This window comes from Nicotiana tabacum, chromosome 22 (assembly GCF_000715075.1).
Source record: "Nicotiana tabacum cultivar K326 chromosome 22, ASM71507v2, whole genome shotgun sequence".
Classification (NCBI taxonomy): domain Eukaryota; kingdom Viridiplantae; phylum Streptophyta; class Magnoliopsida; order Solanales; family Solanaceae; genus Nicotiana; species Nicotiana tabacum.
In genome coordinates this window covers 133,153,932-133,170,257 of record NC_134101.1, presented here as the reverse complement: position 1 = coordinate 133,170,257, position 16,326 = coordinate 133,153,932, and the positions used below count along the sequence as shown (strand labels likewise).

At 38.7% G+C, this 16,326-nt stretch overlaps 3 protein-coding genes across 3 annotated transcripts; 1 reads left to right on the top strand and 2 right to left on the bottom strand.

Moving 5' to 3' along the window:
* Nucleotides 1–269: 269 nt before the first annotated feature.
* On the bottom strand, nucleotides 270–1,867 carry LOC107805557 (uncharacterized). Its single transcript, XM_016629618.2, has 2 exons — nucleotides 1,513–1,867; nucleotides 270–1,067 (listed from the first exon to the last, which is right to left on the bottom strand). The coding sequence occupies exons 1-2, from the start codon at nucleotides 1,562–1,564 to the stop codon at nucleotides 466–468; spliced, it is 654 nt and encodes a 217-aa protein (XP_016485104.1). The 5' UTR covers nucleotides 1,565–1,867; the 3' UTR covers nucleotides 270–465.
* A 967-nt stretch (nucleotides 1,868–2,834) lies between these two features.
* Nucleotides 2,835–3,601, top strand: LOC107805556 (calvin cycle protein CP12-2, chloroplastic-like). Its single transcript, XM_016629616.2, has one exon. The coding sequence runs from the start codon at nucleotides 2,843–2,845 to the stop codon at nucleotides 3,359–3,361; it is 519 nt and encodes a 172-aa protein (XP_016485102.2). The 5' UTR covers nucleotides 2,835–2,842; the 3' UTR covers nucleotides 3,362–3,601.
* A 1,016-nt stretch (nucleotides 3,602–4,617) lies between these two features.
* Nucleotides 4,618–6,200, bottom strand: LOC107805559 (bZIP transcription factor 53). Its single transcript, XM_016629620.2, has 2 exons — nucleotides 6,129–6,200; nucleotides 4,618–5,734 (listed from the first exon to the last, which is right to left on the bottom strand). Exon 2 carries the CDS (start codon nucleotides 5,369–5,371, stop codon nucleotides 4,937–4,939), a length of 435 nt encoding a protein of 144 aa, XP_016485106.1. The 5' UTR covers nucleotides 5,372–5,734; nucleotides 6,129–6,200; the 3' UTR covers nucleotides 4,618–4,936.
* Between the last annotated feature and the right edge of the window lie 10,126 nt (nucleotides 6,201–16,326).

The window sequence follows — 16,326 nt, the reverse complement described above, 5'->3', positions numbered from 1 at the left end:
ATATTTTACTCTTTTTTTATAATTGAAATTTTAATGACTCCTTTTATGCACTAAGAAAACAAATAACTATTACTACCGTGAAAAAGGATATTATTAGTTATGAAATGACATTTAATGAAACTGAAAACACGAAACTATTTTATTTCACCTTATCTCGTTACTAATCAATCAATTATAATTTTTTATTTGTGTTACTTATCAGTTTAATTACAAAAGACAATAATAAGAAAGAATACTGGAAAGACGATAGAATTATGTGACTATTGCCTAATGATCCGCTGAACCTTTACGTTTGGAATTACATTGATGTCACATATTGTAGTTTGCATCAAATTACACAAGACTACAACTGAATTGGAGAAATGTGAAACTTGTTACAAAGTTCTAGGCTTTTACCAATAAATTGTTGCTCTAACAAGCAATAATATTAATTCAAGCTTTTAATTACAGAGAGAAGGTCTTTCACTAGCTAGGAACCAACAAAAGTGAGTTGCTTTCTCCATCATTCTTAGTTTTCATGAGTTGATGTAGATATTGCAGCCCAATTCCCACATCATGCAACATTAGGCCTAGCCTCCCACCAATCCAACTACCAAATTGGCTTCCCAAAAGAAAACCCAACCACCTAGTTTTCCCTTCTCCAATAATTCCTCCAATATAAGACCCCAACAATGTACCAACACTTCTAATAATTGCCTCACCCAATGTGCCACCTACATATATTGTCTCAAAAAAGTCCCATCCAGATGAAACCATTGGCCCCATAATATGTTTTGCTTGTAAAGATGCTCGTTTGGCCGCAGCATTTCCCACTTGCTGTCCTATTTTGACTGCATCTTCAAGACTTTGTCCTTTGGACAAGTTTTCTTGGACTGCTTCTTTTGTTGCTTCATTCCTCACTTTGTGCACGTATATTGCTCGAATGTAGTATAAATAGATCTTCACTAATTCCTTGAGTAAACAGCCTATGGTTCCGTAACTCATGTCAAAACAGTTTATGAATGTGAATCTTTCGGTTTTGCTCCTCGAAGTTGATTCTTCTCCCACCAACTGCCGGCATTTTTCAGCTGCAGTAGAGAAACATACAAAATAGGGTCATTAAATGAAGATATTACCAGCTTGAAAATCTTACTAGCCTATGATAAGAACAATAATTACACCTCAATTTCAAACAAATTGGAGGTTAATTATACGAATTCTCATTAATTACTCATGTAGCTATTTAAGTTTGTCTCAATCCAATATATTAAAATTTAGCTTCCAATCAAGCACTAGAAGTTATCTATATTTTGTATAAATCTCAAAACTAATATGAGGCTCTTAAAATAGGACACCACGGAAGAAAAAGATTTGTAGGTTATACATATATAACACACACACACACCTATTGAATATTGCGTAAAGATTAAGTTTTAAATCTATATTTTCTAAAAAAAAAAAAAAAAAAAAATTTAAACTTATTAAATTTAAATCATAAATCTGCCGCCGGAAGTTGATCGAGAGTAGATGTACCTATGAAACTCAGAACAAAAACTGATGTCAAAGAGAGCAACTGTGCCCTCATCCTTATAGAAATTGTCTGCTTCTTTCTTCTCGAAACTCAAAACCCCGATCGAAAAATTAGTTTTTGGGGTTAGAACATGGATGGGATTGAGTTTAAAAACGTAAAGATCATAGAGCCTAGAGGGAAAAGAATCTGATGTCATGTCGTAAAGGAAAAGGAAAGCAAATAACAGTGTCCAGCCTCGAGGCAAAGGAAGAAAAGATGCCCCGGAAACAGGAAGGCTTTAGGCTCAAATTAAGCACACTCAATTCACTCCTCTGTTTAATTAGAATTTCCATGTTTCCTCCTTCCGCGGACACCCCCATCTTAGTTTCTTCCACAACATTTATAATTCAATGTCCTAAATTTGGAAGCGACATATTGCATTATACCTCTAGTAATCAGTTGGATTAGCCGATTAGGTAAACGTAAGAGATACACTATGTAAGTATATTCTTCAAGGTATATGAGAATATGTTTACGTAACAGAATGATTTAAATGAACTGATTATTGATTCTGTATTATCATGCTTATGCTTTCGATGATTAATTAGCCACATCTAGCTAAACTTTTTCTTCCATATCTTTTTTTTTTTTTTTTGTGATTTACAAGAATAGATCGTGTCATTTGTTTTCTTAAAGTACCTATGTCAACATCATGGATGACATGGAATAACAAGTGCATGGAGGTCGATAAGAAAAAAACAAGCAGCTCCTTGGATTTTTCGAAGTTTGGACTTTTTAGAGCCTCAATTTTGCTGAAATATCGAAATTTGGAGACGTGAGATTCACCCAGTCACCGCTTACGATTTAATTTATATACACTGACAAGTATAAATAAATTATAATATTATAAATTTAATTTGACAGTTATATCATGTTATATGCTTTATTTTTCGAGTAACTCCTTCAACTTATTGTGAGCATTACCTATGGTTATTTTGAATTTAAGGTATTACATTGACGCTTTAAAGTTCTATTACACAGTAGTGTATAGAAGTTAAACTCAGACTGTTTTCACCCTTTGTTCACACTCCAATTTTGAAAAACTGATTAACAAGGACTATCCAACTTCTATTTAAGAAGAAACTAATCCTTGTTTGATTTAATCAATCTTGAATTTCTGTGAACGGTACAAATTCCGTGACCAAACTGGACCATCATCTAAACTCCAACTAACGCACGGAATAATATCAAGCTTTATGCTTTAGATTTTGTATTTTCTAACATAAAGATCCTAGAGAAACAGACCACATAAAAGACATTTTACGACGTGCATGTCCAGCAGTGGCTATAAAAATGATAAGAAATGTGCGCTCAATAGTCGTTCCATGCTCTGTTTATATATATGTACCTTCTCATACATTAAACATCATATCATACAAAAGATCACTAAAACAGAAGGAAAAAAGAAAAGATCTTCAGAATATGGCAACAATTGCTGGTGTTAGTCTCACTACTCCAAGAGTATTGGCCAACAAATCCAACTCTCCCAAAGTTGAGCCCTTTAAGTTTCCATGCCTTAACAATCCATGGAAGAATTCAGCTCAATTTGGGTCTAGTAGGATGTACCTCAAGCCAGTGTCAGCAGCACCAGATAAGCTTTCTGACCTTGTGGCTGACAGTGTCAAGGGAGCCGAGGAAGCATGCTCAGAGAATCCAGCTAGCGGAGAATGTGCGGCGGCTTGGGATGTAGTGGAAGAGACAAGTGCAGCAGCTAGCCATGCACGGGACAAGCAGAAGCAGAACTCTGACCCTTTGGAAGGTTATTGCAAGGAAAATCCTGAGACTGATGAGTGCCGTGTATATGACAATTGATTATAGTTGTTTGTGTTTCCAAGCAAACTTCTGCTTCTTAACCACATACTTCTATTTTATGCCATGTGTTTTAGTCCTTTAAATCTTGGATGCTCTAAAATAGGCTACTCATATCATATGTATGATGAAAAAATTCTTCCTATTTAGCTTAGTATAAATACGATACAAACCTATTGAATGTGGTGTTTAAGGATGGTTTTGTTATATGAATTCATGGTATAACAAGAAATTAATTAGTAGTTATCTATATTTCTTGAAAGTCTTTGTCTGCTGTTTTACTCGATCTTATCGCGATATTACTAGTAGTATCATTTATATATATTTTTGTGTGAGCTGGAATCTTTTGTCTGTTTATACCTAGCTCTCAGAAAGTCTGAAAAGATACTTTTAGAGAGACTTTTTGTTATAAAGAATACATAGACATAATTGAGACCGATAATAGAGGACAGGGCGAAGCTACATTATCCTAGGGTAGTCAATTGAAAATCATACCAAAGAAAGTGAAACTGACGCAGCTTATGCTTATAAATCAGAAGTCATTATTCAATACTCTGTTCTCATGCTCGAAATCTTGGTGCTGGACATCACATTTCCAACTCTCAACCAACTTCCCCTGAACTAAGAATCATTTGACTTCCGCTTTCTACCTTAAACCATCTACTGTATGGTTTAGCTAAGACGATGATAACATTAGATTTAGCTCGATTTGCATAGTCACTATGTAGCCATTAGTCAATTGTCGATTATCTTTTGACATGATAAAGATTGCCTTTGGAACAAAGACTAACAATATATGGTAATTTATTTCTTAGGAATCTCCACAAGGCAGTCAATGACCAAATATTAGAAGCCTATAAATTGGCCTCAGCGCATGAAATATAATGAAATGGCAAATCTACCCGTGTGATGTAAATAACCTTTTACGAGATGCACCTAAAAATGGAATTATACATAATTCTCCACAATTTAACAATCCGTTCAGCTATAGATGCGCAACTTTTGTCGACAAAATAGCCAAGAAAAATTTCAACGGGGATTATGATGTTTGATTTTAGAGTAAGCTCCATGTTCCATTCTTGAACGTGTACAGTGTTCTAAGAATAAGCATAAAGAGAGTTGTTTGTGAAAAGCCTTGCTCTGTATCACCAACCTCCAAAAGATCCAAACAATCAACACTGCCCCCAACATTGTGACGAACAGATCCACAATTACCCACAACCTTGGAGAATGCGCAAAAACAACAATGGCCAATCTCGTTGACATAAATGATTTATTTATAAAACTGGAGGCAAAGATCATTGACACGGCGCTAGAAACTGCTAACCCACCAGAGCTAAACATTGGAGTACCAACAACACCGAAACTAACACCAAGCTAATACAAACAGAAACTACTGACCCACATTGACAATAAACAAAAAAACAGTGACAGACTGCAAAAGGGATAATGTAAGCAACCCCTGACAAGGTCCACTTCCACTAAGGATCGCATACTCCAATCCAAGAGCAAAACAACACCTGATTAAACAAGAATTCAAGCTAAGAGCAGAGTAGTTCAGAACTGCAGAGCAGCAGCTCAAAACTGAAACATATCAGCAGAAGCAGTGATGGGTTGAATTGGGCAAGGAAGCTGCCAGGGCTCAAGCAAAGTGTCAGGAATTTCAGGGATATCCACAGCTAGTCCATTAGCATCAGCCCAGAAACGAGTGAGCGAATTGAGAGAATCCAAGCGTTCAGTCAGTTCTGCCATTTGAGCCCTCAAGACATTGTTCTCCGCATCGAGGGTGAGGTAGTTTCTTCCCACAGCATCAATCTTCTCGCGCCACAGAACGTTCTGATTCTGTAGCTGTGTCATTTGGCTCATCAACTCCTCCAAATGCTGCTGCTTTCTCATCCGTGACCGCCTTGCAGATTCACGGTTGGACTCCATTCTCTTTCGTTTTCTATCGTCATTTGTGGCATAACGTTGGCCATCAGAACCTGAACTAGCCGGTTGCTGTGTCAAAGCCATGTCTTGTGTATCGTTCCAGTCAGAGGCTAATCAGACAACTATTGGAATTCAAAGAAGGGGGAGGGCACTATTGCTCTTGCTAGGTTTTGCGAGTTAGGGTTTTCTAAGTATGGAATTTCTATAACAAACTGGACAGGAAAACAAGGTGTGAGGGGGGCTAGTTCATGAAAACACGTAGAACCAGTACAGGAAGACTACGGAGAAAGAATGCATAATACGAATTCGACGCATGAGGGTCATGAAGAATTGGAAGCTAACATATAAACTATTTGTGAAACCCTAATTCAATGGGTTAATGAAGAATCCAAAGTATGTGTAGATCCAAATCCAAACAGTATCTGCAGCAATTAAACGCAAATCAATCTGCAAGCCAAAAACAGAGCAGCAAAATATTAGCAAAATCGCCAAAAATAGACAAATTTAACAATAACTGAAGCATAATATTTAAATAATCAACCCGATCCCAATATCCTTCTCGATCTATTCGGGTCTAAAAGAATTCACCACATAATCAAAATTAGGCTGATTCTACAACAAAAATATTGAAGCCACCGAAATTTATAATTTTAAGAAACACATATGCGGCAAATAGGAAGAACAAATAAGAGAAACAGCAGCAAAAATGAAAATTCATATACAAACAAATTAAAAACAGAGGAAATGAAAACACAAGCAAAAAGGAAAACAGAGAAAATGAACAAAAAGAAAACAATAAAATGAAAGGATAAAGGAGAAAGAGGAAATAATTGAGACATACCAATAGGTGTGAAACCGAAAGTAGGCGAAAGAAGGTCTGAAAGACTGTGGAGAGCGGGTTTATATAGGTGAGAGGAGGTAGGTTTTTTGGTAAATATAAGCATTTTATTACGTAGTGGTTGGCGTGTAAATTGAAAAAGTAGTGATGACAGCTAATCAAAAAGAAAAGATTATTGGTATATCCGTAAGCGACGCTGGAATCTTCCCTTCCTGTGGGCGATGTTTTCCGAAAAGTGAAAAAATATATTTTGTAATAAGTGAAAAAAACTTTCTAGTGACTTTTTGTTAAAAAATTCTGAAATTTTTAATTGTTCGTGAAAGCTACTTTTATACTAGTGTTTTTTCAAACTTAGAGAGTATTTGGGTACGTTTACAGGGTGGATTATAAATATATTTTGGCTTATTTATACATCTAGCAAACACGTAATGTTCCTGTTCATTAGTCACGATAGGTGTCACCTTCTAATGGAGTGCATATAAAATTATTGTGAGACTGTTGTTACACGACCATTTCCTCTTTAAGTCACTGTGCTTAGGTTAAAGCCTTCTTCCTTATATGACTAGTCTTTCATTGTAGTACTTAAGGACCCTCTGACTCTTGTAAAGTTGTGAACTTATTATATCGTATATTCGACGGAATTTTTGATGTCCTTCCTCGCCTATAATTATCCATAGTTACTTACCTCCATGCCTTGTACTTGTAGGTTGCTTCTGAGCTGATATTTTGATTGCCTTCTCAGTGCCACTCTCTTTTATCTTCGTAACACTCATATGGTACCTTTAACTACCCTAACTCCTATCTGAATATTTCTCAAGTATTACAATGTCATAACTGCGGGGCTGAATTCCTCATGTTGGGGTTCACTATGTTTATCTTTCACGATCTATTGATTTGTTTGTATCCTCTTGTCTAGCCATAACTAAGCTCTTCCTGAGTCAATTATTGACTACTCGTTGGCCCATTCTCATATCAGTATTCTGCGTAATCATTCTTGGGTTATTTCTTTTGTCTTAACTTACCTCTCGCACTGGCTCTTTATTTATCAATAACATCCTGGGCAAGAATCCTTACTTCCTTTCCTTGACGTCGTGTTTGCATAGTGTTCTGGAATCGTAGTATATCTATAGGCTTTGAATAAGTGCAATCTCATACCTTTTTCATTTTCTATCGCATTCTTCCTTTACCATTCTATAATTACTAGAACCATTTAGTTCTGACTTAATTCCACATCACTCCATATCCCCCCCCTCCCCCATTTAGGGGAGTACTAAGAGTTGGAGCTACGATGACCAACCTATAGATGTTTTACCTCTTCATCTTTGGGTCCTTTCACATCATCGATGACCCTTACTCGCCTTGTGGTAATCCTTCTGTACCAAGGATAACAAAATTCCTTACTTGCGATGGTGACACTTAGTGTTACTGTCACATATAATCCTTTAAACTTAACTTCGCTCACATTGCTTGTTTTAGGGAAGCGTCTTCCTGAATGACCATTCTCTGAATTTCTCATGAATCTTCTTCTGTTGTCCATTCTATTATCGCCGGAACGCAATATGAAATTCTCATGATGCTGACTATTATCAAATCATTCAGCCCCTAATTCATATTTAGTTATCTTGTTCACCGGCCCATACTGATTTCTATTACTCTAGGGTTTAACTCTCCCTTCTGGTAGTCGTGTTGGAGTCACGAACTTATTTCTCGAAATGAGGATATAACTTTATGGCATATACTCTTTTGTTGTCTCAAGGCCTGGCTCCTCCCGTATTTTCCTTCACTTGACTATATACTTTGTAATACCGTCATATTTTTTTTATCTACCATTATCATCCATGCATACATCTTACTCATAATGCTTCATTAACTCTCTTCTAATTTCTTGCTAACATTTCTGTCTATCACTTTATTATGAAAATTTCAATAGAACATTCTTTTGCTTTTAGCTCCCCTTGATCCATCTACTAGCTCTTCGGGTTGCCTAACATTCTTTCTTTACTAGGGACGAGAGCCGCACTAAGGTAATATTTATCCCTTCAAGGCTTCCAGCGCCTTCTTTATAGTACTCATATATAACTATACTATTTTAGAGTGCACCATCTGAATGTCTCAAGGAGATTTATTATCACTTTTGCAATATCCTAATGTCAACTAATGCAAATAATCCATCCACCATTTTGGGTTACTTTAACCCCAGTCGGATCCTGATATCCCCTCCTTCTCTTAAACCATATATATTATCTCACATAGGGCATAACTGGGATTGGTGTGGCCAATTGTACATACCTCTGTTACTATTGAAGGTAACTCAAAAGGCTTATATTCCTCTGTCTAAATTGTAAATACTGTTAACCTTCATTAACTGGGTGCCTCGTAACTTTCTTCATCTTGCTTCATTTGCTTGTTGAAACTTGTATTTATCTTCTGAATTTCTCATTGTCTTTCACTATAAAGGTGGATAAATATTCTTGCCTTAAGGCTCCTTATCAAGAGGCTTACACGTCTTAGTACACGCATGATCTACTGAAGACCTTACATTTACTTATTACAAGCATCATGAAAAATCGAGTTCCTCTGACTCAACTTTTCCATAGCCACATTCAATATCTTACGAACTGTCTTTCTGGATGTAGGTATCATCTTATTACGAATAAAATAGAAGTTAGGAATTTGAATTCTTACAACTGAGCTCTACCACACGATCTAGAGTAAGAAGAAAGAGGGGCAATCCTAAATACCCTGTAGTCTCCTACTTATAAGTATGGTGCACGACACACCCATAAACAAGACTCTACTAGACACGGCTTGTAGACTCCCTAAGACAGAACTGCTCTCATACCACTTTTTTCACGACCCAAACCGATGGACCGCGATGGGCACCCAGTGCCTTACTCAACCGAGTTCCAACATAACATATCTTTCATACTACATCATCATGGGTAAGTGGGCCATATGAGGCAACAATATTAAAATGTTAGGGAACACTCGATAAAACACGACATAACCAGATATAGAAACTTATACATATGACATACGGGCCTATAAGTCCAATATGATCATTTGTAAATCCAAAACATAGGCCGACAAGTCCATACAAGTATCTGTATACATGACATCTGTCTACAAGCCTCTAAGAGTACATAACATCACAAAAGGTCGGGACAGGGCCTTGCCATACCAATCAATACATGTACTGATCATATTGACTAAATAACTAACTCCGGAGCAAATGGATCGCACCAATATCTTCTGCTGAGATGATAGCCTACTTGGAGGACTCTCAACCTGTCTATCAGACCTGCGGGCAGCATCCCCGGACAAAAGGGACGTCATTACAAATAATGTACCGAGTATGTAAGGAATGAAAATCAGTAAATAATAGACATAAGAAAAACATGGAGTAAAAAACTCAACAAGTAAGTCTGAATAACTCTGTGAATCATTAATATTATAATGTCATGAATATGCGTATAAATGTCATACCATGCATGAGTATATGCATTCATAACATCATCAAGCCTATGAGGGCATCCTATCATATCATTTCGGCCACTGTGGGAAAATCATCAACGTATACCAGTTGATCAGGTGGTGGTACGTATATAATGCCGTAACTTTTTCCCATATCCCATATACATATATACACATATATACGCATATATAACGTCATCTGGTCATGGGTCAATGTGCATGTATAAATGAATGCAATGCATGAGAAGTACATCAATAAAATCTTTCGGAATGTCATAAGACCATTATGCCTCTGATTAATATCATGAAATGAACTTTATCAACTTACGTATTTTTTGAGACCCATGAACAGACGATATAAAAATAAGACATATGGGGAATCAAGAACATAAGCATATTTAGCATTTCTATGAATAGAGTCATTTATGGAAGTTTTACATTTGCTCGTTTCGTTTGCATTGTACGGATCATGCCAAAAGGAAAGAAGGGATAGCCTTAACATACCTGAACCGATTCTCTTGACACCTTCTAACACAATCCGTATGATATTATTGAGAAAGATTGCACCAATTTCCTTTAGAATCGCAAATCCCACGTTGCTATAGTATTAGATAACCTTCGTATGAAACATTTGAAGCTATTACGTTGCTATTTCAAATCAACATCTTTGTTGAAGCTTATCACGTTCCATTCCATGTCTTTGTGAATTTGAAGAGGCATTCTTAATCACATCTTTCCTTCAAAAATGAGATAAGGAAAGCTCTTAAGTTAATAGAGGTGAGCCATTCATTTTGGTGAATAAGAGGGGTTATTTTTTTACCTTTAGGTGTGGGCCTCACTAGGATGACTAATCCTTGCCACCTTGAAGAATGATTCAAGAGTCACTTTAGTTGATTTATGTTGTTGCCACGTTGATGTTTACCCATTCCTAACTAATTAACCACCAACACCTTAATTAATTTGTTAATCCCCTATTAATCAATAATTATCCAATTATCCACATAATTAGGAATTATCTCAAATTACTTAAAATAATACTCACTTTTAACACACTTTGTACACCTGGTTATGTGGTACCTTGTATGGCTCTAGTCCATAAATACTGGGTATTATAGCTTGGACCGTATTTTATCTCAAAATGTGCAACTTCTACGAAACTCATTTTCTTCAATTCGCTTACCCTCTTATCTTCACGAATTTACTTATCACTTGTTTGAAGTAACATAATGCTTATAATCTCAAAATAATCTCATTCCCGAACTTACGTAGATTAACTTACGATGAAACTTTAACATACGAAAATGCGGGATGTAACATCTCATTTTTCGAGCTTCCATCAATTTATTTGTGGCGTACTTTCACGTACGAAAACATGGGGTGTAACACCCTCAGATTTATGCGATTGCGAACGACACCATCCGTTCGCGATGAACAAAACGTGTGGTCCAGCTTCCGTCTTATAGACACTACGTGAACGCAGCCTTGTCCACGCGTTCACGAAGAACGACATCACACAACTACGCGTTCGCATACTCCTACCTGTTAATGGGAAGAAAGAATCCTTCCACTGCATAGATTAGCCTACGCGATCACGAGACCTCTCTCGCAAACGCGATGAAGAAAGGTCTACAACAAAAACACCAGAAAATCTGCTATCTTCCAAAGTCCAAAAATGATCTGTTGAGCATTCGAAACACACCCGAGGCCTTTGGGACCTCAACTAAACATACCAACAAGTCTCAAAGCACCATACGAACTTAGTCGAGCCCTCAAATTATATCAAACAATTCTAAAATCACGAATCACCCTCCACTTCAAACTTCAAGAACTTGAAACTTCAAATTTCTACAACCGATGCCAAAACCAATCAAACCACGTCCGATTGACCCCAAATTTTGCACACAAGTCATATTAGACATTACAGACTTATTCCAACTTCCAAAATTGGAATCCAGCCCTGATATCAAAAAGTCCACTACTGGTCAAAATCTTTAATTGACTTTCGCCATTTCAAGCCTAAATATGCTATAGACCTCCAAAATATAATTCGGACACACCCCTAAGTCGAAAATCACTCAACGGAGCTAACAGAATTGGTGAAACTCCATTCTGGAGTTGTCTTCACATAGTTTCGACTACAGTCAAAATCCTAAGACTTAAGCTTCCATTTAGGGACTAAGTGTCCTAAAACACTTCAAAAAACCAAAACAAAACCTCCCGGTAGGTCACATAAGCAGAAAGAGATACGGGGAAGGGGATCAGGGCTATAACTCTTAAAATGACTTGCCGGGTCGTTACATCCTCCCCCTCTTAAAACAATCGTTCATCCTCGAACGAATATAGAGACATATCTGAAACGTTAAAAAGATGAGGATAACGGCTACGCATATCCTGCTCGGTCTCCCAAGTTGCCTCCTCCACCGGCTGACCCCTCCATTAAACCTTCACTGATGTAATGTTCTTTGACCTCAACTTTCAAACCTGCCTGTTTACAATGGCCACTGGCTCCTCAACATAGGATAGATCCTTCTCCAACTAGACTGAGCTGAAATCCAACATATGAGATGGATCATGGTGATACTTCTGGAGGATAGAAACATGAAATACCGGATGAACTCCTGCTAGGCTGGGAGGTAAGGCCAGCTCATAAGCAACCTCCCCAACTCGTCGCAACACCTCAAAGGGACCAATATACCTTGGGCTCAGCCTGCCCTTCTTTTCGAATCTCATAACGCCCTTCATAGGCGAAACCCAAAGCAAGACCCGCTCTCCAACCATGAATGCAACATCGCGAACCTTCCAGTCTGCATAACTCTTCTATCTGAACTGGGTTGTGTGAAGTCGATACTGAATCACCTTAACCTTCTCCAAGGCATCCTGAACCAAGTTTGTACCCAATAATCTGCCTTGACCAACTCAAACCAACCTACTGGAGACCGGTACCGCCTACCATATAGAGCCTCATACGGTGCCATCTGGATGCTCGACTGATAACTGTTGTTGTAGGCAAACTCCACAAACGGCAAGAACTGATTCCAAGAACCTCCAAACTCCATCACACACGCACAAAGCATATCCTCTAGTATCTGAATAGTGCACTCGGATTGTTAGTCCGTCTGAGGGTGAAATGTTATGCTCAGCTCCACTCGAGTACCTAACTCATGTTGTACGGCCCTCCAGAATCGTGATATGAACTGCATACACCTGTTAGAGATGATAAATACTGGTGCGCCATGAAGCATGATGATCTCACGGATATACACTCGAGACAGCTGCTCGAAAGAATAGGTAGTCATCACAGGAATGAAATAAGCTGACTTGGTCAGCCTATCCACAATCACCCAAACTGTATCAAACTTCTTCTGAGTCTTTGGGAGTCCAACAACGAAATCCATAGTGATCCGCTCCCATTTCCACTTCAGAATCTCTAACTTCTGAAGCAACCCACCTGGATGCTGATGCTCATACTTCCCCAGATGGGAAATACTTACTAGTCTTGGAGGGTTCAGGAACTCTGCTGGTGGTTGGTTTCTTTCCTATGTTTCTCTGAATGGCAAGTGGTAGGTTACTCTTGCCTCGGCCTCAGCCTCGGGAGGGTTCTGCCCTCCCTTTTGATGTATCTCCTCTCCCACTTAATCTAACTATCGTCTGCTATTCATAACAATAAGAATCAGTTAGAGTTAAAGTTCTTAGGACACAGATATATGCATGACAGTTGCAGGCCAGTTGTGGAAAAACAGTCTCAGAAGAGGCAGTGCGGCCGCAGACTGCCAAGTGCGGACCGCACAACCAAAAGTGCGAACTGCACAATTTTGAGTGTAGCCGCACAACCCCAGGTTCAGAATACTAGGTTCTCTGATCATTCATCAGTGCAGACCGCACAATTTTTCTACGGACTACACAATTTCACTGCGAACTGCATATTTTTGAGTGCGGTCCGCGCAATTTAAGCACACAGAAGCCCTAAGTTAAACTGCGGACCGTACAAAAATGTGTGCAGCCGTACAATTTGAATTTCACGGGCAGTAACTAGGGTTCATGCAATTTTTCACAATTTAGACATGGTTTGCACAAATTGACAAGCTTAGTGGTCTACACGGTCCCTAATTAACACATACGAAGCTATCCACATGATTTTGGAGTACATATTTAGCACATTTGACATTTATAGGCCTAAAAATAACTAAACTAATCAAAGAAAATAAGAACACAAATTAAGAAGAAAGAACAAAAATCTAACATGGATTGAACATACTAGTAGTGAATGATGCAGGTGAGAATCTAATTTGATGAAATGAGAGAAGATTTAGAGCTAATGGGCTACGCTTGCTTAGGGCTTGATATTTCAGAGAGTGTAAAGTGTGAAAAGTTTTGAAAAGCCCTATTTACAGGTTGACCCATCGGGCCTAGCACTTACCTGAGTGCGGCCGCAAAATTTTAAGTGCGGTCTGCACTCTTTACTTGTCCCTGTGAAGAATTTCTATGTTCCGCACAAAAGTGAGTGCGGCCGCAGAATTTGTGTGGACCGCACAATTTTGTGTGCGGCCGCACAATTTTGTGTGCGGCCGCCGCACATTGTTAACGGGAGTCGACATGCCAAACTTTATAGAGCATGCATTTTTGATCTTCCAGTTGTACGACCGCACACAGAAATGTGTGGTCGTAGCGTGATTGTGCGGTCCGCAAAATTCTGGTGTTGTCCGCACTTTTGCGACACTTAGCCAATTTTTCTTGCACAGTCCCTACAATGCACACTCGTTCCTACATACATTTAAAAATTAGTTAGCACAAAACAAAGCCTATCTAATCCAAAGAAGAAAAAGTCTAATCCAAAGAAGAAAAAAAAAAGACACATGGGTTGCCTCCAAGAAGCGTCTGATTTAACATCGCAGCACGATGCAGATTACCAATCATTTGAAATGGAGAACCACCACGATGTGGCCATCATAAACCTTGCCAAAATAGTGTTTAACCCAGTGCCCATTAACTCTAAATACCACATCGTTCTTATTTTTCAAATCTAGAGCACCAAAGGAGGTTACTTTCACCACTTCAAATAGGCCACTCCATTGTGACTTCAACTTGCCCGGAAATATCTGTAACCGGGAATTGAACAATAGTACAAGATCACCCTATTTAAACTCCTTATTGTGGATGTACTTGTCATGGAGGTACTTCATCTTCTCCTTGTAAAGGGACGAACTTGTGTAGGCATGATATCGGAATTCATCAAGCTCATTCAATTGTGACACCCTTAGGTTTGCGGCGACATCTCACTCAAGATTCAACTTTTTCAAAGCCCACATGGCCTTATATTCAAGTTCCACAGGAAGATGGAACGCCTTCCCGAACACTAACCGGTATGGAGACATTCCGATCGGTATTCTATAGGCCGTTCTATAAGCCCAAAGAGCATCATCAAGTTTTCTTGACTAATCCGTCTAGTTGGTATTGACTGTCTTTGACAAAATACTCTTGATCTCCCAATTGGAGACTTCAACTTGCCCGCTTGCTTGAGGATGTAAGGGGTCGATACTTTATGAGTGACACCATACTTTGTGAGTAAGGTGTCAAAAGCCTTGTTGCAAAAATGAGAACCCCCATCACTAATAATGGCCCTTGGTGTACCAAACCTCGTAAAGATGCTCTTCTTCAAGAATGCCACCACACTCCTCGCTTCATTGTTGGGCAAAGCAACGGCCTCGACCCACTTAGACACATAATCAACCGCGACTAGAATGTAGGTGTTCCCACAAGAGTTAACAAACGGACCTATGAAATCAATACCCCACACATCTAAAATGTCTATCTCCAAAATGGTGGTGAGAGGCATTTCATTCTTCTTTGAGATCCCATCGGCCCTTTGGCATTCATCACAATGCTTGACAAGCTCATTAGCATCCTTGTAGAGCATCGGCCAATAGAATCCACAACTCAAAACTTTTGCTGTCGTTCTTGCTCTACCATGGTGACCACCATACGGTGAAGAGTGGAAAGCCTCAAAAATACCTACTTGTTCCTCCTCCAGTACACATCGTCGAATCACACCATCGGTACAAATCCAAAAGAGGTACGACTCATCCCAATAATAGTTAAGGCAATCCCGTTTGAGCTTCTTCCTTTGGTTTGAAGAGAACTCATTCGGTACAATGCCACTTATAAGATAGTTTGCTAAGTCGGTGAACCATGACTTCCCGGTCATTGAAACGGCTAGGAGTTGCTCGTCGGGAAATGAATCATTGATCTCAAGGCTGTCATGTGGCCTCCCCTCCTCCTCCAATCGGGACAAGTGGTCCGCCACTTTATTTTCACTATCCTTGTAGTCTTGAATCTCTAGATCAAACTCTTGCAATAGAAGTACCCACCGCATCAACCTTGCCTTAGAATCTTTCTTGCTCATCAAATACCGAAGCGCCGCATGGTTGGTGTGAACATCAAGTACGGGCGAAACTTCTCCATAGAAAAGACAATAGCTAGTAGCTCATTTTCGGTCATTGTGTAGTTGACTTTGGCATAATTCATGGTCTTGCTTGCATAATAGACTGGATGGAAGATTTTGTTGATACGTTTCCCCAACACCACTCCAACTGCTACATCACTAGCGTCACTCATAAGTTCAAAAGGCAAGCTCCAATCCGGTGCGGTGATAATAGGAGTAGTAGTCAACTTGAACTTAAGCAATTTGAATGCCTTCATACAATCTTCATTGAAATGGAACTTGGCATCC

Excerpts from the sequence above, each read along its gene's own strand:
- LOC107805557 (XM_016629618.2), bottom strand. The coding sequence starts at position 1,564 with ATGAGGGCACAGTTGCTCTCTTTGACATCAGTTTTTGTTCTGAGTTTC. Across the intron at positions 1,068-1,512 it reads TTTTGTTCTGAGTTTCATAG|CTGAAAAATGCCGGCAGTTG; the intron begins GTACATCTACTC and ends TCTCTACTGCAG.
- LOC107805559 (XM_016629620.2), bottom strand. The coding sequence starts at position 5,371 with ATGGCTTTGACACAGCAACCGGCTAGTTCAGGTTCTGATGGCCAACGT.
- LOC107805556 (XM_016629616.2), top strand. The coding sequence starts at position 2,843 with ATGATAAGAAATGTGCGCTCAATAGTCGTTCCATGCTCTGTTTATATA.